The 24,088-nt window shown below is 37.4% G+C and overlaps 1 protein-coding gene across 2 annotated transcripts in view; it reads left to right on the forward strand.

The window, feature by feature from the left end:
- Positions 1-12,344, forward strand: part of LOC149155582 (uncharacterized) — a 32,454-nt gene extending 20,110 nt beyond the window's left edge. Inside the window, exons 1-3 of one of the 2 annotated variants that reach the window (XM_089440733.1) lie at positions 9,490-9,644; positions 9,729-9,796; positions 11,985-12,344. In XM_089440733.1, coding sequence (XP_089296859.1) covers positions 9,530-9,644; positions 9,729-9,796; positions 11,985-12,116 — 315 coding nt within the window. In that variant the 5' untranslated portion in view covers positions 9,490-9,529 and the 3' untranslated portion in view covers positions 12,117-12,344. Of the gene's footprint in view, positions 1-9,489; positions 9,645-9,728; positions 9,797-11,984 lie in introns of those variants that run through there. The other variant, XM_089440734.1, reaches the window with a different exon arrangement.
- Positions 12,345-24,088: the final 11,744 nt, after the last annotated feature.

Consider the following 24,088-nt stretch of genomic DNA (forward strand, 5'->3'; position numbering starts at 1 on the left):
ATTTGAAAATTTTTGAACAGTGTTGTTACACCTCAGAGGATTTTATTTTCCTTATTTCTCTTTCATGAGCTATGTAAAATCTTTTATTTGCAAACCTCTAGGCAGCTCAAAAGGTTGTCTATCTTGATGGACATCTTATTTCTTTTTGCTTCCCATATCATCTAGATATTTCTGGCACAGATTGCTCCAGCTTCCTATAGCCCTTATGATGTACTATCTGTTCATGTACTATCTGTTTCATTATATACTTTATATAATATAATTATGCTTTTTCCGCTCTGAAAAACTGTAGCAGTTATAAGGACAGGCCAGCTACTCTTGTCTTGAAGTGTTTGTATATAAAATTTAAGAGATATTGAAATTTATGAATGAAATAATGTTAATGGAAATTTTTCGTTACAGATATTTTACTCTAAGTCGGCACTCGGAAATACATATTAAAAGATATTTAATGATATTCATCAAGTATTGAAAAGTTATTTAATGATATCAAAGTGAGTGTAAAAATATTGACTTGTCCTGAACGTGGTGAATGGGGCAGACTTTTATATAATTCCAAACCATATATGCACATTACATATTTCGTAGTTTATTTGCTTTAAGTTTGAAGTGCTTTTTTGTATATTTTGGGTATTATTTTGAATTAAATGTGTTTAGAAATTTCAGTTGTTATTTAATGATACTAAAGTGGCCATATGTTTTGAAAGTGGTGAATGGGATAGATTTTTATATTATGATTTTTAAGATTTAGTAGTTAAATTACTGAGCAGAGGTGAGTTTTTTGGAGTCTTATATAACAATGTGATGTCTAGCTTAGCTTAGCAATGATGTTAAAATTGGATAATAATAATAATAATAGTGAATCCAGTCTACTTTTTAAATGTTTTTGAACATTTTATTAATTTTATTTGACAGTGACCTTAAAATTGGATGATAATAATAATAATAATAATGAATCCAGTCTATTTTTAAAAATGTTTGTGAATATTTTATTAACTTTATTTGAAATTTAATAAAATTAATTAATTACATTTAAGTTTAATTTGTATAATATCTAAAATCTTCAATTTTCAATCAATTCAATTTATTTATTTAAAATAAGTTTCAAGTAAATTCACAATTTTGTGAGAATTTATATGGAAGATTTTGCAAAACAAATTGTTGGAGGCTGCAAGATTCTTGAAAACAAAAACAAAAACAAAAACTTCCTTGAAATGTACCCTTTTAATGTCTAGTCCATCATTGTACAGTGATCTGAAAATTGGATAATTATAATAATAATAATGAATCTAGTCTAATTTTTAAATATTTTTGAATATTTTATTTAGCAGTGACTTTAAAATTAGATAATAATAATATTGAATCCAAATTATTTTTAAATGTTTTGGAACATTTTATTAACTTTATTTGAAATGTAGCGCATTGGGCTTTTTTTTTTTTCAGAAAGAAAAATCTTCATAGATTTATATTAAGATAATATAAAGATCATAAGACATGTCACGGGACAGAACATCCTCCCCAGATATGAGAGCATATAGATCGGAATTAACAGTCATGGGATCCCCAAAGGAGATTAGAACAAAAACTCAAAGATGAACACAAAATATTCAAACGCTTGGATAACTACAAGCCTGGACAGATATTAAAAAAAGAACTAGAATGCGAAGCATGAAAACCAAATATTGAAGGAAGTCATATTCCCGAGATGCAGAAGTCTTGTATGTAATAGGAAGAACCATCATGTAAGACCCTCAAGGACTACAAACCCGGCTCCATTGCAAGGCCTTCCTTGGAGAGAAGGTCAGCTTGAGCATTTCTGGAGCGAGGGATATGGAGAATTGAGTGCAGCTTCATAGATCTCCAAAAGTGCATGATTCTACTTAACCAACTGAATAGATGAGGACAGCTAATGAGACCAACACCATTAACATGATCTATCAGTGATTTTGAATCACCATATAATGATATGCATTGGATATCCAAAAAAACACAAAAAGCAAGCAAGCCTGTAAGGGCCCTAGCCTTGGCCATGCTGTTTGAACCATGCCCACCGTTCCAGGATAGAAAAAATTGTAGATTGTCATCCATGACGATGTGGACCCCACAACCACAGATGTTGTTTTGCTCGGCTCTGTCAAAGAAGGCATAGGGCACCTGAAAAGAGAGGACATCCGACATATTTTTACAGGCTTTGTTTGTCTTGACTTTTTCAGGGATCATGTCCTGAAAGGCCAATATGCGGAACAAGGTTGACTTGAGGGGTTCCTTTGAGTCTTGGAAAATTCTAGAATTCCTCCATTTCCATAGGAACCAACAGGTAATAATAAACAAGGAACGCCAGGATTGCTTTTGCTCGCTCCACCATTGAAAAGCTGCCTGTATTGTAGGAAAAATAGCATGAGGGAAACCATAAAATAGTGAGAGTTCATACCATATCTGAAGAGACAATTCGCAATGGAAGAACATATGGATGTTTGATTCCTCCACGGCTTGACACATCTTGCATCTGCTCGGTCCATGCCAGCTTCTCCTTCGTAAGTTTTCCCATGATAGATTCCTGTTGTTAAAGACCAACCATGAAAAAAGTATCATATTAAGAGGGCGTCCCGACTTCCATAAGCATGGAGGAAAAATGGTGCTAGAGCCTGGAGATATTGGAGAGATCATGATCATGTATATGTCTTTTACACGAACAAGAGACTTAGCCTTAGGAACGGTCCATATCAGATGGTCACAGGTTCCAGAACGAAAGATTCCTAAGCTGCATAGGTCTTCTTTGACAGAATTCCATATCGGGAGTAGAGAGGCTGGCAAGTTTAGATCACGACCCTCTTTCCATAATGGAATGGGACCACTCCATGAATCGATCAGCTTATCCCAAGTAAAGCAACCCATTCTGTGAAGGAAATATAATAAATATTGAGGAAAGAAAGATTTTTCACGGCCATATAATATAGGATCTATACAAATTAAGATTCTGGATCGAGAGAAGAGATTCCATCTTAAGTTCTCCAGAAAGAATTGCTGGATTTTTCTAAGGCTGAGCCATATGGCTGAGCCTTTCCTAATACCAATAGAACCCCTTCTATACCAATATTCTAGAGATTTTCCTTTCATATATTTCATTCTAATAGTCAGGCTCCATAGTCCATCGCCAAAAATACCTCTCCCTAGCGACTTACATAAGAGCGCTTTTCCAAAAGAGCGCATATCAAGCAGGCCCCATCCTCCTAGCTTCTTAGGCTTAGATATTTTTTCCAGCTTTACTAAATGAATTTTGTTCTGATTTGATTTTCCGCCCCAAAAAAAAATTGCCGAAAGACTGTTCATTTTATTTATGATGCTTGCTGGAAGGAAGAAAATATGAGCCCAATAAACCGCTAATTGTGATAAGACTGCCTGAACAAGAATAAAACTGCCTGCCAAAGATAGAAACTTGAACTCCCAGCCTGATATCTTTTTATAGAATCTGTCCAATAACCATTGCCAGTCTGCCTTCGAGTAGCCCTTAGCCTTTGAAATCCCAAGTATTTCATCCCTTCTTTGATCGGACTCGAAGCAATGCCCAGTAACTCAGCAATCCATGAGACCATTTCCATGTTAGTGCCATTATGAAAAAGAGTAGATTTACCTTTATTTATAACTAACCCAGATGCTTTCTGGAATCTATCAAGAATTTCATTGAGGCAGATCCAGGAAGCTCTACACAGCATGGCAAATATGAGAACATCATCTACAAAAAGATTGTGTGATAAGGAAATGTCCTTGCATATCTTGACTGCCCTGCATCTCTTCTCCACTACTGCCTTATTAATCTGAAGGCTGAGGGAGTTCATCACCAAAATAAATAGCAGAGGGGAGAGGGGACATCCTTGTCGAAGTCCTCTTTCCGCTGAGAAGAAAGGAGAGGGCATTCCATTGATGATGACCGAATATCGAACATTCTCTACACAAGCCATTATCCAGTTAATGGAATGAGACTTTAATCCAATCTTTGCCAGCAAGACTCTTAAAAATCCCCAGTCCAAACAATCGTAGGCCTTCTGCAAATCTATTTTTAGAATGGCCGCATCCATTTTTTTAGAAATCATGGAGAACAGACTTTCCTGGGTCATGGCAACTGCATCCAATATATTGCGGCCTTTTAAAAATGCATGTTGGTCCATTGAAATGAAGGAGGCCATAATAGGTTTCAACCTCTCTACAATAATTTTAGAGATAATTTTGAACAGGATATTGCATAGCGATATTGGTCTGAAATCTTGGAAGGAGTTTGTCTTTGCCTTTTTGGGAATTAGGGCAATCAAAGTAGAAGAACTGATGTTGTGAATACTTTCGGACATCCGGGATGCCTCCACCATCCGCAACAGGTCGCTTTTGAAGAGGTCAAAAAAGTGAGAGAAAAACTCAATGGGCCATCCATCTGGTCTAGGGCTTTTATCTCTTTTAAAAGCTTTGATGACATGTTGAAGTTCCTCTGCAGAGACCGGCTGGAAAAAACATTCGTTCGCTGTCTCATCAAACATGAAAGGAGCCATTTCAATACCCCAGAGGGTATCTTGAAAATTATTTACCTCTTTTCTTTTGTATTGGTTCTTGAAATATCTCATTGCTTCATTCGAGATATCCTACTGGGAATAATAGAATCCGCCTTTGCCATTGCTGATTCTCCAAATCGAATTTTTCTCCCGTCTGGCGTTTGCAAAATTGTGAAAAAATCTAGAATTTCGATCACCATCCTTAAGCCAAATAGCTCTGCTTTTGAGCTGCCATGAAGCCTCCTCCTTGTCCAATAGATTTTGTTTTCTTTTTTCCAGATTTCTGATGAGGCCTTTGATGTCAAGAGTGAAATTATTGGGATCTGTAGCATTTAATATGTTGTCCATCTCCTTTTGAATATCATTAAGCTCCTGTTTGTCCGACTTCCTTTTTTGATGTTGCCATTCCTTTTCCACCTTCCTCAGAGATGCCAGCTTTTCTCAGAAGGTCATGAACGGGGACTGATCTAACTTCAATAAATCCTTCCACAGGTTTGCGATGATTTCGTTGAACTTTGGGTCCTCCAAGTGGATTTTGTTAAATTTAAAAGGGTAGCCCAGCCTGAAACCATTCCCTCGCCAGCCTAGGAAAATAGGCCTATGATCAGATGTGAAGTCATTTCTTATAGATGATACAGGCATACCCATTTTGTCAATGATGCTCGAGTGCAGAATGAATCGATCAATCCTCTTAGCAATATATGCCTCTCCAGTCCTGCTGTTATCCCATGTAGGCTTCAGCTTTATAGGCACAATGTCGACAAAATTTTTATTTAAAAATTCCATCTTGAATTTGTCAGCGAGCGGGTCTTTTTTCCTGCATATGCCCCAACATTCGTCAGAGCTTAAGGTCATATTTAAATCTCCAGCTATCATCAGGGATTCAATTTCAAATATTTCCGAGGCAAACAGTCTTTCCCAAAAAGGGGCTCGATTCTTATAGGGCGCATATGTATTGAGAATGTTGATATTTAGAGCTTGACCTCTAATAGAGACCGAAATTAGAATCCCTGCAAAGCATTTAAAGGCCTTAGTCTTGATCCAGACAGGATCCCACAGGACTGCAAGCCCACCCGACTGGCCTCGAGCCTCGGATGCAACCATGAACCACGAACGGAACATTTTCCTAAAGTATGCGATAGAGACCTGGCTGGAGTGCATGGTTTCCTGAATAAGGATGATTTTTGGACGAGCAGAATGGATTATCTCCTTTAGCGCAAGATATTTTGGGTTTCCGCCTAACCCCCTGATATTCATTGAAACAATAAAAGTCATTTGGATGGCTCACCAGCCACACTTGCTCTAAGAGGCTGAATGTCAGTCGAGTCCTGAATGGGAACGTCAATGAGAGATAGGTTCCTCACACCATGCTCAGAAACAATCGTTCTCCCCCTAAAATGACGGCTACCTCCATTGTGTTTTTTCCTGACTGTTATATTCTTTGCTGAGTTTGGGCTTATGAATAGAGAGGTAGGACTATTAGGCTTATGAATCGTCAGAGGCTCCAGCTCAAGAGATTTTTTGCTTAGCAAAAAGTCGATATCGCTGTCATATTTATTAACAGGGGAATATTCTGGAGAATTGAAAGGAGTGGCTGTAATGACAGGTTCTTTGCCTTTTGGAGCTAAAGCAGGATTTTTGTCAGGAGTTGGGGAAGAAGAGGAAATCAGTATGGGATGAGAACCGACTACGAAATCCGATAGGTTCATAGCGGGAGGAGAAGGGACGGCCATTCTCTCCAAAGGCTCAGGGATAGGAGCACAGACAAAAGGAGGGGATCTATGATCTTCGAGGAAAGCAGGATTTGATTGGAGGGATTGGCGAGAGTCCGGTCCATATGGATTATCCCGAGGAGAGGACTTCTGGAGCAATTTCAGATCAAGATTTTCAGGCTCTTGATTTTCCTTTTGGATAGCCTCTGGAAAACTTAAGGAAGACGAAGATACTCGCTCTGTAAAAGGCAGAGAAGAAGCTGCTCCAAATCTGCGGTGGACCGCCTTGTGCTTGGGGATATGATGTCGTCTACAGTTTTTAATCAAGTGCCCTGTTCTATGACAACGGGAACACCTGAAAGGAATTCCCCAAAAATCTAACCTTTGTTTGATTCTGTGCCGACCCCATGCGATCTCAATGTGGTCAAGATATCATCCTTTATATACCTTCTCGATGAGAATCCATGCTATTCTCTTGTCTTTCTCTCCTCTGCACCATGGATCGACATAAACAAACTTGCCAATAGAATTTCCTATTTCTGTGAGAGATTTTGATGACCACATTTCCAAAGGCAGATTTGGAAGTTTCACCCAGATCAAATTATTTGATGGGGTGTTCTTTAAAGGATCAAAACCAATATACCATCTGGAAAGAGATAAAAAACTTCTACCATAGACCCAGGGCTTGTTGAAGACAGTCTCTAAATCAGAAGCCTTTAAGAAGTGGAAGCAGTACCACTCTTTCATTAGGCGGGAAATGATGGGAGTATAACCTATCAGAGGTTTCCATCGGTCATCAAGCCATTGCCTCATGTCCGCATCTTCCATTTCCGGGAATTGCCATTTGCCTACCAAGGCAAGCTTTTGCAGACTATCTATCCTTTCCGAAAGGAAAGAGCTGTCCAAAGAGATTGCTTTCGGAGGGGAGGCGGTTTTTACCGGATTCCTGGATTTGTTATAATGGATAGCCTGTTCATTTGATCGCACTTCCTTTGAAGTGGACTTCCCTTTGAAAGGAGAATTTTGGAGCGGTTCCTCAGAAAAAGGAGCGACCTTTTCTGTCCAGGCAGGTTTGACGATCATATCGTCCACCGTGGCTTGCCACTTTGCAGACACCCTGGACCTTTCACATGCTTTCTCAGCCGATATAGTAGCTTGGATCATGGCTTGCGTGGCAGATGAGTCTGACCCACCTGTCATTGAATCGATAGGTGGATCTACAATTCTGGCAAGAGACTGCTCCTTTAATAAATTTCCTGAATGAGACAGTACAGAGAATATCTACTCTGTAGATCCTTAACTGAACAAAAAACCCGGATGAAGTAAATGCGAGATAGGGAGAATTAAGGAAGGTAGATAGGAAGAGTCCTCGGGATCAGTACAAGGAAGACTCCAGATGGAATGATGATGCAGAGATAAGGAAAGCACTAAAACCCATGGGGGGATATCCCAAAATGATGACGATTTCTAACTGTCAAATTGTCTAGAAATGGATCGGAGGAGATTGCGTGTACTCCTAAGTACATGGACCACGTCAAGTGAGGGCAGAGTCATTACTCTGAGAATTTTGAAAAAATAAATTTGGAAGAGATGCAGAAATCCGATCCCGGAGAAAAGGAAACCGGTTGAACTTCCTGGCTACCCCATGGGCGCCATTACAGGCTTCAGAGGAATGGGGCAGGGATGAAGAGAGAAAGACTAACAGGCAGAATTATCCTCACAATCAATGCAACAACAATACAACTGGAATATACACCACCATTGTCCAATTTTAAACCGGAAGTCAGAACACAGCTTATAGATAACTATCGAATTCTTCAGTTTGAGAAAAAAGGCCTTGAGCATTTTGGAAGCTTTGAGATGTGCAGGCATCTAGCAGTAAGATTACATACTGAGATAAACTATAGAGATTCCAAGATCAAACAGCTAGGCCATCTAGAATCATGTATAAGACTAATCATCTGAAACGTCAGTGTTCATTGTAAAATCAAAACTCCATTGAATTCAAAATAGAATTACTCTCATAATCCCGTGAGAAACTACCTTAGACGATTTTTCAGACACTATCATAGTCTTGACGAGAATAAGAAGGAAGGGAGTACTAGCCTTAAAAACCAGAAGCTTGAGCCGCGGGTGAGAGCGCCAAAATCCCATGCACAGAGCATCATCCAACCATTACACAGATTTCAACCAGACAAAGGTTTACCAGGGAGAGAATACAGCAGGGCAAATGGATGAAAGCACCCGAAACCAGCAGGGAGACCAGAAAGTCCCCTGTGGCCGTGAGGCTGAGAGTCCGAAACAGTGCGTTGACAAAAATGGAGCTGTTAAGTAGAGCGAGGGAGGCTTCTTACCGAAAACACGTTACCATCCAGGCGTCCGCAAAAAGGATGGTATGCATGCATGAAGGATCCTTGGTTTGCCACAGAAGGTTCAGCATGCAGGTGAAGAGACGTGGCAACGAACCAACGTGCTTAGTGGAAAATATGATTAGCTCCCCGTGAACGTAGTTGAGACAATATGATTGGCTCTTTCGAACAGGCTATGGCTGGCAATGGTTGGCTCCCAGGACGGCTAGATGATTCTGGATGGCTCCCTGCGCGGCATGGCCATAAATCACTGGTTCAAATTCCCGTTACCTACCCAAAAAAAACTTTATTTGAAATTTAATAATAATAAATAAATTAATTAATTAATTTAAGTCTATAAAACTTTATTTAAAATTTAACCAAAAAAATAATTTAATTCTAATTTGTATAATATACAGGATCTTAAATGTCCAATTGATTTAAAAATACATTTTAAGTAAATTCATGATCTTGTGAAAATCTGTATGGAAGACTTTGCCAAAAACATTTGCTAAAGCCTGCAAGATTTTTGAAAAAATACATTTTAAGTAAATTCACAATCACATGAAAATCTGTATGGAAGATTTTGCCAAAAAAATAGCTAGAACCTGCAAGATTCTCGGAAACAAGAAACAAAGACAAAAAAAGGCGTCCTTGGACTGCGCCCCTGTAATGTCCCGTGTCCATCCTTGTAATTATTATGTTTTCTCATCCGATGAGACGCCTTCTGTGACCTGTTACAGACCGTAGAGGTCTCAGTGAATCTTGCAGTGCGCTAACCAAAAATCATCGACTGCCCTGCCGCTGCCCGTGCCGTCATCATCATTTTCTCTGAACCCCATACAGGTGAACTGTTCTTCCCTCCCCGTCTTCCTCTATATATACAGCTCTATTATAATTCCTTCCACCGGACTTTAGATTTGGAGTTAAGATGGGTAGGTTTCAGGCTGTTTCTGCTGCTCTGCTATTGACAACGTCGCTACTTTTGGTTATGCCACTGTTTTTCGCTGTAGAATCGCTTGCTTTTAAGCGCAGTATGCTATTAGGTACGTATGAGTGCACAGGCTGCATATGTTCATATTAGATATAGTTTCTAATTTATCATTTTCCCTGTTTAATTGAGATTGCAGATGTGGAGGGCCATGAACATCCAGTTTTGCATGGCACCCAATCTAGCAAATTAGCAGACCCTCCCAAGGTAAAGAATAATACACTTTTAATAACTATCATTTGGCCAGAAGGCAGGTGATCTGAAACCTTGGTGAATATATGATACCTTGTGTTATTGTCTATGTGGAAAGATGTCAGATAGCTTGAGTCTTTTCTTACAATGCTAGGAAAACAATCTTTCATCTTACAATGTGCAGATTACATTTAAAAGCTAGGAATGCACATTTAGGTTAAGAAATTTTATTTTAGGATTTGAAGCTACACTATTTTTTTTCTCAGCAGAAAAAAACGTTATTTCTTTCCATTAAGAAAAAAGTAGTACATTGTCATAGGTCTTTTTCTTCTCCATTTACTTAAAAAAACTGACTGGATCCATCTAAGCTATTAACTGTTTAGTAAAGCACTGTTCAGTCACTTTTTGATCTTAATCATTTATGTTACATGTAACTTTAAAATTACATATTTCACATACTAGTATTAACTGAAAACAAAACAGATTATTATCATCACTTTAAAAAAACAAAAAGTGCCATTGTCCTCTTTATGCCTGTCCTTCTTGGGTGGAAGTGGCATCATGCCTTTAACACTATGCAAAACAAAAAGTTCCATTGTCCTCTTTATACCTGTCCTTCTTGGGTGGAAGTGGAATCCTGCCTTTAACACTATGCATAATTGATTCTTCCTGACTTGATCATCCACTCTGTTCAAATGCTGAGAAGAAAAGTTCCTCTGTTGACTTTTTCATCTCTCTTTGATAGCATGTTTATTATCCAATTCTGTTCCTTATATATGTTCAAAATGTATTTCTCTGGACATTGTAGTTAGCACTCTAATCTTGTTAATTCAATTTTTTAGAATGGATGGATTGAAATTTATACTACGTATTACCCATTCTATAATTTCCTTTGCATCCTCAAAGATCTAAATACTGTCTATCCTTTGCATCCTCAAAGATCTAGATACTGTCTATCCTAAACCATTTTGCTGCAATTAGAACTCCCCATAATGCTAAAAGTTCGGCCCTGCGATTTAATCCCTTAAATGAAAAGAACTTATCAGAACAGCAACCACAAAGTCTCTCTTTACATGCACCGTCAAAAAAGCTGACAAGATAACTGCCCCATATGTCTTTGTTCTTTGTATACCTTAAGCTTTTGTATCTGTGTTTCAACCCCATTTCCACATAGACGAATACTATCTTGTATATATCTGTCTGAAGCTACACTATTTGCACCTGCAACAACATCTATACATCTATGTTACTTTGTGTTTTTCACATTATAATGAAGCAGATTCCCTTTAAATGTTAAGAAAGCATCCTTAGCTTCAGTAGCTGTATCTGGGGTTTACAACTTTATATATGTGCATTTGGAAGGCATTTTTACGGTATAAAGTTAATGATTTACTTTGCACCTTACTCACTGGATACTGAAATCTGCAACCACATAAGCTCAGGATTATATGCATATTTATGCATTGTCCTTTTGGATTTAAAGAAGATGGAGATGTGAAAATCTTAAAGATTCAAAATAAGTTATTTTAAGGTAAGGAGTTGCTTCAATTGGTCAATGTTGAATTACAGGGAGATCAAGATTGAATTCATATAAATTAGAAACACTAATTTTTCCCACAGTACTCCCAAGGAAGGAAGGAAAAAACAGGACAGTATTTTACTAACGTATTAATTTTATTAGAATATTATAATAATAATTTAATATGAAATATGGATTATTTGTATAGCGATCTTGGTCTTTATTGTAGATTTTCTCAAAATGTTTGAAAGTTTGATTATATAGGGAGAGGTTTGAAAATATTTTTAAATATATGGTTTAGTTTGAAAGTTTGATTATATAGGGAGAGGTGTGAAAATATTTTTAAATATATGGTTTAGTTTAATTTTTATTATCTGGTTAAACTAGTAAAACCTAATTCCAAGGGTTTAAGAGGAGATTTGACTCAATTGGCAAGATAATAGCAACCAAACTTCGACTAACTAAACTACCCCTAAAACTAATTTAACTAGACTCCTATCCATCACATATCCAATATCCAAAATATTCCTGGATCTAAAATTTATCCATAATATTCCTAGATCTAAAATTTATTGATGTTATTTGCCCAATCCTTCCCAACTTAATAGATTTAAGATGATGAATCTGTGCTAATACATAACATTGCTATGACATAATTCCATGGCATCATGTGATAATATGCAGACCTTTGAGAAAGTTGGAGGCAGTGTGCAATGCGAAAGCGTGGAGGGGGAGAAGGAGAAGTGTGAAGTTGACAGTGATAATGAGTTTGAGAACGGCGATTACATTTACACGAATTACAAGCCAGGCCATTAATAGAGAAGTTCAGTCAGTGTCACCAGTTTTACTTTCCGAAAAAATTATCATCGTTCTGCTTTGTTAAATTTTGCAAGTATTTCATCCCAATTGAAGTGTTCAGTCCGAACATATAGTTCAGTGTGCTACTTGCTTTTATCGATCTATGTTTAAATAGATATTTCTATATTGAACGGAAAAACTCTGTATAATATTCAATATAAATATTGATCCGTCCATTTATGTTGAGTTCTACACTGTTAACTTGGTAGTTGATTGTTAATTTCTGTTGACTGCCGGATGGTTAATTTAATTAAAAAGAATATTAACTTGTTTTTATTTTATAAATGGAGAATGGTGATTTATTATGTTATTAAAAAAAAAATTAGCGATGTAATTGATTATTAATTTTTAGATTTGAATTTTTGTTAATTTTATTGTTATAATTATCTTTCTTGATTAGATGGTGCTGTATGCTAATTGAACATTTATTTAATTATTTATTGTTTTTAAGCAATGGGTTGAATACTTATGAATAATGAAAATTTTATAATTCAAGTTAGAGATATTTTTTATATATTTAAATTTATTTATATATTTAAAAATTCATTTGAAATAATAATAAAAAATTATAATTTCATGAAAGTAATTAAATTATTTTATCTTTATTTAATATGAAAAATAAGATTTATTCATTAAATATTGTTAAAAATAAAATAAAATCTTTAATATTATTTTTTATTGTTTTATACAATTAAATATCTCAAATTGTTAAAATAATCATTTTTAACAAATTATATTGCAGAGTAGGAAGGAGATGTGTAATTCTTTTTGTGCCCAGTATGAGGGGATGTGTAATTCCTTCTGTGTGAGGGGATATGTAATTCTTTTTGTGCCCAGTATGAGGGAGATATGTAAATTCCTTTTGTGCCTAGTATGAGGAGATGTGTAATTCCTCTTGTGCTCAAGCTCTAATTGATACTTATCCTTTTTAAAATAAAAATAAAATATTCTCAAAAACTTATCTATAATTAAAAACAAAAATGAATATACATATTTGATTATTTTAATTAAAAACATTATAGACATAAATAATCTCATTCTTACTCTTATATATCACTGTATTGTTTACATTACCATTCTTACTCTAAGGTATCATTTTATTGTTCATATTACAATGTAATATGAAAAAAAAAGTGATAAAACTATATCAACAAGTGATAAAGTTATATATATATATATATATATTAATAACATATTTCAATGACCAAAGTAAAAAAGTTGTAGAAAAAAAAATCGATATATAATGCATTTAATTGTGGATATGTATAAATGATATATAGTATTTAAAATATTAACACTAATAATAATAATTCAAATTATGCTATAAATAAAATATTTTAATATGTGTTAAATAATATTAACATGTATTTAAAAATATTAATATTAATAAAAAGGATATTTTAATACGAACAAATTGTTTCATAAATAAAATATCTCAATACTTGTGTTAAGTAAAATATTTCACTATCAACTAGTATATCATTCAAAATAAATTAAAACATTTGTAGTAGTCTTACTATTTTAAATTTTCCTTTTTTCAGTGTATTTTTGTGTCAATTTTATTTAAGATTTAGCTAACATTTTTTAGAATTGTATTAAGGCATGTAGTTTAGAAAATCCAAGTGCTCAAAGACATTTTTGAGGTGTTTAATCTATTTGTGAATTCAAAAATGTAATTTAAATAATAAAAATTTACACTGTGTATATAGAGTGTATATAGAGAGAGAATCCATATAAATCTATTTTAATCACAAATTTATCAAGAACTCAGGGATCAAATCTCTTCAAATACACTTTAAAAAATGTTTGCACCTCAAAAATTGAATCCCTCTCAACACTAACTAAATTCATGGTTAAAATGGATCTATATTAATTTTAATTTGCAAATATTCATTATATAGGCTCTACTCTCCTATGTATACAACATATACAACCATATGGCTCACAACATAAGATGATTGATGCATTTTCCTGGGTGATTAGACTTGTAATTAATAAAAACACGTATTAATGTAATAATCTTAAAATCCACCATTGGAAATTTAATTTTATATTTTATCCTTCCATCTTTAATATTCATATCCATATAATTATTGTTGTAATGTCCCAACACTTCCATCCAAAATCAATAGAGTTCTTTAAAATTATTAAACATTTCTTATTTAAATTAATGTGTATATACCAACTTTATGGTTGAAATGATATAAGATGCTCTAGATTATTGCTCTAACTATGACAAACCCTCATGCATCATAAGATCAATTCACAATTAATTAAACTAGCACAACCACATTTCTAAATGTGGTTGATATACGTTGAAGGCATCATTTTCCACCATTTATATGCCAATCAGTTTTTATAAATGAAATCAATTAGTTTCTAAATTTTGAAAAACTTGTTGCTTTAGGTTTACCATGACATGTCCATATCAAATTATTACCACTGTGAGTATGATAATAAGTAAATGTAGTCACTAGTTTTTTTCATGAGGAGAGCGAAGACGGAGCAGGAAGGAAACTGCGAAGAACTAGGGTTTGGCGCATAATATTGGAGTTGGGTACCATGGATGGGCGAGAAGGGGAGAGTTCTACTCCCTCCTACAATCATGTAGTCTCTAATCGTTTCAAGAAGCCCATGGAAGTGGAAATCGGGTATACAGAAAGAGGAAAACAGGTAAACAACAGAGAACAGAAAATGGTAGAAATGCAGGAGGAAGTAAGAAGGGAGAAACGTACAGAAGTAGACAGTAAGAAAGCTGACCCCAGAATTCGGACAGGACCATGTAAACCCAAAGCTTCCATCACACCCTAAGTGTTGTTAAGTGACCCAGCCCTCCAAGCGCACAAGGAGCACATGGCAATTTTAGCAGTGATTTGCAAATTCATGGGGTTATGGCCTACAGAGAAGACCCTACACGTATGGATAAAGAACCATTGGAAACCTAAGGGAGATATAGATCTGCACCTTGGATCCAATGGTTTTTTCACAGTTGTGTTTATAAAGCTCGAGGATAAGGACGGGATATTTGAAGGAGGACCCTACTTCTATGCGGCTGCAGGTCTCTATATGAGACCTTGGGTGATGAACGTCATCCTGGAGCAAGAAACATTTACTTCGGTGCTGGTATGGATAAGACTTTATTCCCTACCTCTATATTATTGGCTGCCGGAATCACTAAAAGACATAGGTGATAAACTAGGGCATTTTATAAAAATATCAGAGGCCACACTACATAGGAAATATGCGTCCTTCGCCAAAATATGTGTGGAAATGGACCTTTCTGGGGCTTTACTGGATGAAATAATTCTAGAAGTTTTTGATGAAAATTGGGTGCAGGCGGTGGATTACGAGCACATGCCCTTCAGATGCCACAAATGCCATGAACACGGGCACCTCTCAAGAGACTGTCCTTTAAATAAAATGGAGAGCAGTTTCAAAGCAACCTCAAGTAAAGAGACTGAAAGTGATCAGGTGCTCATATCCTAAGTGTCGTAAAATGCTCAAAATTTAAAGTGCTTAGAACTGGTTCAAAGTTAAATGACTGGAAATTTCTCGTCTTCCCGATTCCGGCACCGCAAACGGTTCGAAAAACAGTCACCGTATGAGGAAGTTATGGCAAAAAGAAGAATTTGTCCATAACATTAGAAATTTTAATTTTTCAAAAAAAAAATTAAAAAGGAATATTCCGCCTGGCACGAAATCCGAGGCAACCACCAAACATTAAATGTAACTGCAGTTAAGTTGGCGGAATTTTGGCAGGAGCGCCAAATTTGGCGGACCCGCCATAATTGGCGGAGCTATCTGGAGTTAACTAAAGTTAGCTAGAGTTTTTCTAGGGAAAAACTGGAGAAACTTTAAATGGCCATAACTTTGGCTAGGAAATTCGGTTTTGGACGAATTTTTTTTTTTTTTATTTTGGGTATTTTCGACCTGCGAAAGCCATTGGTGCAGGTTTCACAACCATCTGAGGTCATTTGCAGGTGTTTTTGCTTCGTGAAAGTTCCAAGAGCCACTAGGGCCAAATCAGTTTGGGAGCTGCATTGGGAATTATGCAGCCAGTGAATGTGGAACGAAGGTCATTCCTGAAGGTTTTCAGCATTCTGAATCCATTTCTACAGCTCGTTTTGTCTTCTGAGAGATTCTTCTCACTGTTTAGCTTCAGGGACTTTCAGGGCCACTAGGGCCATTTCAGGGATTGAGCTGTTTGGGGGCTCTGTTCATCCGTTTTTGGTGATTCAAAAGCCTATGTCTGCTATTTTCGACCTTCTAAGTCTAATGGCAGAGGTTTCAGAACCAATTGAGGTCATCTTCACCTTGAAATTCTCCATGCAAGTTTAAAGGGCCAATTGGGGAAAGTACTGTATAAGGTACAAAATTCACTGTTTAGTGTTTGGGAAAGAGCATGTTTGGCTAATTCCTATCTTCTGATTCTGTATTTACAGTCAGATCTATCCTTTGAGACACCCATATTCTTGTATTATCCTTTGTAGCAATTTTAATACAAGAGGACAAGCCTAGTTGGAGAGGTTTGGTCCCACAGATGTAGCCCAGAGGGGGGGTGAACTGCTTTATCATTTTGATGTCTTTATTTGCTGAAGATGATATGCTAAAAAACTGATATAAAGTATTAAATAGCAAATAAATATAACTTGCATACACACATAATCACTTATTCAGCTACAGAAAGTTACTTGTCTTATTCCGCAAGACCTTAACCTTCAAGTATGTGTATGTCAAAGACTTCTAAGTGTTTACTTTGTTATTTCTTTAGGCAGAGCCTGTAGAGGGCCAGGTAGCCTCTAGAACTCATCCTCTTTTTAGAGGTGACATGTCCGGTGAATGCCCCTACAGTCTATCTCTGTATAAGAAATAAGAAGTTTACATAAGAAATAAGAAGTTTACACATTTTTAGAGGTCATTTGGAGTGTCTAGCTCACAGTTGAAATTATTGGAAATGGATACCTTGCACCCTTAAACAAGTACATTCCATTTTCAGATCAGATGGTATCAGAGCATTAGGTTGCTTGACTAACATCACTAGCTTGATTGTGTAGCTTGAAAGTTGTCTTAAGCAGTGTTGGAGATTGACTGCCTTATTATTGTGCAAAGTATTTGTTGTTTGAGTTTGTTGAAGCTCTTTGGTTCATTTTTATAATGACAACTTCCATAAGTGAGTTCTCAAAATCGTCCTCCTTCACAAGATTCTTTGATGAAGGCTTGAAGAAAGAATTTTTCGTCATGATGAATATGGTGAGAGAAATGTATGAGGATGAAAGAAAGAGCTCTAGACTTCAAGAGCAGTTGAATTCCATGAGGGAAGAGAATCAGTTGCTTTCTAACCAATTGTAGGAAATGGAAGGCCAACTTCATATTGCAAACATGAAGCTGGAAAGGATGCATGAGTTGGAGACACAACTCCTTGTTGCCAAAGAAGCCTTAGCCAAGTATCAGCTTGAAGAAGAGGTAAACAATTCTAGTTTGTCTTCAAATTCTGATAAGAATGTTTATGTTGGTTCTTTTGAGAAACATACCAGAGGCATAGGGTCCAAGTTGATGTCCTGTTGTGGTCACCAACAACCCCCCTCTTTGTTTGATATTAGTAATAACATCAAGCAAAGGGGGACCCTTAACCAAAAATCCAAAAAATATTTTGTTTAAAAAATCGTTTGTATTAACTCCCTAAGAGCTATATCGCGTCGCAAAGGTAGAGAGAAGCATTTTCCCAAAGCACATAAATACACTGAAAAAGAGCGACACGAGAACCCATCGCATCGCGTGCATTAAAAACGCTCAAAAAAGGAAAACCTAAGGAATCGCCGACGGCCAATATGCGACTTCGCACGTCGCAATGTCGCATAAGCAGCACAGAGTGATAAAGCGAAAACCTTGCGATCTGCGATCTGCGATCATTCAAAGCTGCGATCTGCGATATTGGCAATTTGCGATAACACTTAATGACGTCGCAGTCCGCGATACTGCGATTCCAATCGCAGAAAGGACTCATCGCAAGAATTCTCCGACATAAACGGAAAACCTAAAATTGAGCACGCACCTTAAGGGAAATTAATGATCGCATGCTTCAGTATCCAAGAATGATTGTATCGTGTTTTTCGAAGAGTCAAATCATGATGAGTGTCAGAATTACACATTCATTAGAACTTAATGCTTTCATGTCAATCTTTTCGTCATTTCTCTTCTTCTTTGCGTAAACTGCAAGACATGTTACTGATATAAATCTATATGCAGGAAACATCCAAGGAAAAGAGGAAAGTGCCAATGGGGTAACAGAGAGAAGATGCCTCCGCAAATGGATGCCGCATGCAGCAGGACCGCGGATTCCAGAGTATCACCCAACAGGCACTGATCAAAATAGACTATCTAAGACTCAGAGTCAAAGGCACACAAAGCAGCATGTTTGCAAAAGATCTTGAAGCTCAGACTGGGTAAAGCAAAAAGAGAAACGCAATAGAAGGAGGACGCTCCAGAAAAGCCTGGAACAAAGAACGGAAGCAATTCTCGATACAGGGGATTGTCCATACAATGCGACTCCTAACTCATTGAGTCATTCGCATGACCGGAAATCGAAATAGCAACAGCAAAATCAGTTCGAAAGGAACCTGGGTTGTACTAAGTGTACGCACAGCGAATACACCTAGCTAGAGAAAGGTTTTCGAAAATATCTTCTAGTTTGTCAGAAAGAGGTGCCAGCTCTTGTCATTTCTAATTTTCAAGCTCGAACAAAAGGAAAGGACAACCAGCCGACTCTTTCACAGCGAACAGCGCATTGCTTACAGCACTAAGGAGCAGATACAGAAATGGTTAGAAATGAGATTTGATTTTTAGAAATAAATTTGCTTTTAGTAAAAGGGCGGTCATTTGAAGCCATTCCCTAAATTTGTGTAATTAAGATTAATTAGTTAGTAGTATTTAACCCTTCTCATGGCATTTGGAGAAGGGTCTGGAAATCTGTCAAAAAACTTGTCCTCAGAACATGCACTTTTGCACCCTCGGAGGGGGTTTTTTATGAATGGATGGATCGAGATTTATTTATGTTTGCATTTTAATGTCTGTTACTGATGTTGCACTCTGTACTCTTAGCAGATATTAGAACAAGTAGAAATAAATCGTTATTGCTTGAAGTTTATTAGTGAAATCAGTCATAAATGGTACTTTTATCTCTTGACTAATTTCTGCTTGTATTCCTAAAGTGATATACAGCTGAGTTCTTTATATGTTAATGTATGAATGTGTGTATTACCATTTGGCACTTCTGTACGGTGGAGTCATTTATTTGTGCTTGACATATGAATAACTAATTATGCGATATGTTGTTCACAACTGTTTTGCCTAACTTCTTATGCAGAATGGTTCATCTTAATTGATTTATATTCTTATGATAGCTGAATGATCTTTATTACCAACTATTGTTCGAAATCTTTTTAGATCGCATAATGAAAGAATTCTACCCCGGGTTAGCGTAGATTAGATATATTGTTTTTCATTAGATTACAATAGCATAGAGTTAGTTTAGAAGTTAGAATTAAATTAGCTTAAAATACCCCTAAATCAATACCATCAAACTCTAGACACACACACACCCCTCATATTGGGAAACTGGTCCCATTACCCCCAGTCGGACCCGCTACTCCAAACGGGCACGGAGCCGCCAACCAGGTTCTCGACCGGGTGGGTATCCCCCTTGTTGTTGACCCGATTTCGAGGCCCTCAACATATTTGGCGCTAGAAGGAGGGCACGAGCTATGAATGGCACATAAGTAAAAATCTAAATACCATTCTGAGAGCAAATCACCCTCACCAAATCCCCCGACTTCTCCTGTACGATTAAACTCGGAGCTAGAAGTCGCTCGGGCATCCACCGCTGCTACACACTCTAATATATCAGACCAACTTATCATTGATCCCCCTGAACTTCAAACTTTGATTCGTAAACTCCAGGGATTCTCTATTTTTACTCAGAGGTCTGATAAATCGAAAGGCAGCGTGACTTCGCAGTACAATCCTGCTCATCCCCTGACCAGATTGAAGAGTGAAAAGTTTGGCATCCAGCCAACTGAAATCCCTCTCCCCACTAGGAAAAGAGCAAGGAAAGCACTTCCAGAGTCTGACAGAGAGACTCTTTCATCTACCTCGTCCATTTCAACTCCCTCACCGCGAAGTCAGCCACCCACATCTTCACCCCAGATCACTCATCCATCTTCCACAACCCTTCCTCTTCGAACATCAAAGACCTTAATATCTCCATCTTCTCAGCATCAGGGATCATCTTCTGCACTTCCATTGACTAGCAGCTCAACGATGGCCCAGTCTCCATGGAACAATCCTGGGGCGGTTTTAATGCCTCCACCCCTGAGCCCTATACCGGCTAATCCTAAGAAGTGGCTGCCTAAATTCAATCCAGAAACAGGCATGCTAGCCGAAGAACATATCAATAATTTCATGCTTTCTGTTAATCTCAACGGAGTTACTAATGAAGACGTTGTTGTCCGGCTTTTCCCTTATACAATGCAAGGAACAGCCGGGTTGTGGTACTTTTCGTTACCTTCCGGATCCATCACAAGCTGGGACATTTTTCAAAGTCAGTTCCTCACCAAGTTTGGTGATGACAGATCCACGGTGACATTGATCAATGACCTATCTAATCTTAAGGTTGAGGCTAGAGAACCCATTAAAGATTTTAACTTACGGTTCAATAAGATCCTCAACAAAATCCCCGCTGCTTCACAACCCAGCAAGGAAGTAAGATGTGAATGGTACATCACGGCCTTACCTCCAAACTTGGCTATCTTCGTAGATAGGGCAAACAAGACCACCTTAGTTGACAACTTGACAGAGGCGCTAGCAGTTGAAAAACGCGTAGTAGCCCTTGAAAAGAGATCTGCAATTGAAGAACGTAAATCTAAGAAGATCTCTTTCAAAGAAGACACCAAGAAGAAGCAAACGAAAGATTCTTTCGATATGGAAGGATTACAAAAAGTATTAAAGGCCATGTCCAATGAGATGATTGATATAAGAAAACAAGTAGCAGAAACGTCTTCAAGAAAGCCTTTCAGGACTTTTAAAAGAAACCCTCCCATGGAGACGAAGCCACCCAATGCTGTCTCAAACGTTGAATCTGAAGAAGAAGAAGAAGAGAATACCACTGAAGGGAAAACCGACGATGAAGAGGTGGTGGAACTACAAGGAATGTGGGATTTCATCCTCCCACAAGAAGAGGATCAAGAAGCACTTCCTGTTAGCATGAGAAGCAGAAATCAAATTGATCCTCCCCAAACTACCCCAAAACAAAAGGGCGCAAGCCCTACAACAAAAGATAAGGTCACAACAAAAAAGACAACTGCTAAAGCGACCCAGTTTAGCCCAGTCCAATCTGATCAAGCACCTCCATCAAGAACACTGATAGTGTCGGATGAAATGGAGTATAACATCATTGATGACATGAAGAAGACTAGGGCTAACATTACTCTTTATGAATTGAGTAAATTGAAACACCAGCAGAAAATAATGATGAAAGAATTACATGCTGTGCCTACTATATCTTTACCTACAGCTGTAGATTCCCACAATCTGGGAAGGCCTCCAACCAACGTGATCAATAAGATTGATCCAAATGACATCGCCTTGATTGGAGGAAGATCAAGATCTCATACTCCTCATTTTCTTCTCACATATCAAATCTTCAATAAAAACGTGCACAATTGCTTGGTCGATTCGGGTGCTTCAGCGAATATTTTACCCAGGTCAATATGTGCTAAATTGAATGTGCAACCTCAAAAATCCACAGTACGTATAGTTCAACTTGATCGATACCAAGTCGAAGTGATTGGTGAACTTAATCAGGTGACCATAAGATTGTCGTCTAACCCAAAAGTGTGTCAGGTTATCGACATTCTAATAGCTGATATCCCTAAGTTCTATGGTTTGATTCTTAGCAGGGATTGGTCGGAGAAACTCCACGGGTATTTCTCAACCGACTGGTCGCACATGTGGTTACCATACAATGGTAAACCAAACCAGATAAAGGTTGAACAAGAGTTGCACCAAAAATACATAGTGACAGAACTAGAAGGAGAAAATGAAGCCATAACATACAATAGCAGCATTGTAGGCAATTACGCAGTAGATTCTTTCCTCGGCAATTTCAATGCTCATATTTCACCTTACTTAGAGAATTCAGTTTTATCCCAAGTTGAAAATTTCTCCCAAACTGATGACTCAAAATGTTTTAGTTTTTTAGATAATTTTGTAAATACATCTTTATTTTGGAAATTATATTTTGACGGGTCTAAATCCAATGAGGGAGCAGGAGCAGGATGCGTTCTGATCAGCCCGGACGGGAACAAGATTATGCTCACATGCAGACTTGAGTTCGATTGCACGAACAACACAGCGGAGTACGAAGCCTTGGTTCAAGGCCTATACAAAGCAATCGGATTGAACGTTAAGTATCTTCAAGTCTTTGGAGATTCTGAGATCGTCGTAAAACAGGTACGTAACACCATACACTGCCTGTCAAGTCATTTAAAGCACTATCAATCGTTAGTTCAAGATCTCACTGCACATTTCATAGCATTCAACATATCATCAATTCCAAGAATTCAAAACGCGAGTGCAGACCTGTTAGCTAACGTAGCCTCTAGACTTATTCCTTCCGAAGATTTTAGTCCTGATAGGTTTTCAATAGAATTAATCTTTAGACCGTCCATCCCTGACAACATCACCAACTGGAGAGTATTCAACGACGATCCAGAAATCGTAAGTTTCCTCACCTCTGAAGGATCCTACTCAAATCAGATAATCGACGAAGGCCATCATGATCACCAAATACAACAAAGTAGCACTGATAATGCTATATCCAAATCGGTGGTCAAGTTAGAAGACCTATATGATTTGAAAAGTCGGTTCAAAAGGTCAGCTAATGCCAAACTCTACAGCTCAACTCTGAACTATGAATCGGTGAACCTAGGAACCGATGAGAAGCCACAAAACGTTAACCTAGGCCACGGCCTAGCCCCTGAAGAGAAATCAGTATACATCCGTCTTCTGAGACAGTACAAAAACGTTTTTGCCTGGAATTACGATGAGCTGAAAACTTACAACACTTCTGTCATTCAACACACTATCCCTATGATTGACAATGAAAAACCTGTCCAGCAGAAGCTCAAAAAAATACACCCTAACTTAGAAAATCAGATAAAAACTTAGCTTAATAAGTTGTTGAGAGCCAGAATAATTTTCCCCGTCAGGCATTCCAAATGGGTGTCCAATATGGTACCCGTTAGGAAGAAAAACGGAGAGATTAGAATCTGTATCGATTTCTGAAATCTCAACAAAGCTTGTCAGAAAGATAACTTTCCCCTCCCACCTATGGAACAAATATTACAGGCAGTAGCAGGCTCAGAATTAATGTCTTTCCTGGATGGGGCACTTATGCATATCGGAAGATGCCATTTGGTCTGATCAATGCCGGAGCTACCTTTCAGAGAGCCACAGAAATCGCGTTTAAAGGGTTAGTCAATAAATCAGTAGTGATTTACCTGGATGATATAACAGTGTACTCCAAAAAACGAAGCAACCATCTCAAAGATTTGAAGCAAATCTTTCAAAGGTGTTTGAGGTATGGGATTTCGCTCAACCCAAAGAAATCTTTCTTTGCATTAAGCGAAGGGAAATTTCTTGGATTCATAGTGTTGAAATCTGGTATTCACATAGAACCCGACAGAATCAAGGAAATTTCCGAAATATCCATGCCCCATAACAAAAAGACCATGCAATCTTTCCTGGGACAGATCAATTTTGTCAAAAGATTTGTCCCGGATTTTTCACGTATTATTTCTCCCTTACAAAATATGATAAAAAAGAATTCAAATTTCAAATGGGGTCTAGATGAGCACGAAGCATTCAACTTAATC

This window comes from Pinus tabuliformis, chromosome 9 (assembly GCF_031772625.1).
Source record: "Pinus tabuliformis cultivar Carrire ecotype Pingquan chromosome 9, CPIR1, whole genome shotgun sequence".
In the NCBI taxonomy this organism is placed as follows: domain Eukaryota; kingdom Viridiplantae; phylum Streptophyta; class Pinopsida; order Pinales; family Pinaceae; genus Pinus; species Pinus tabuliformis.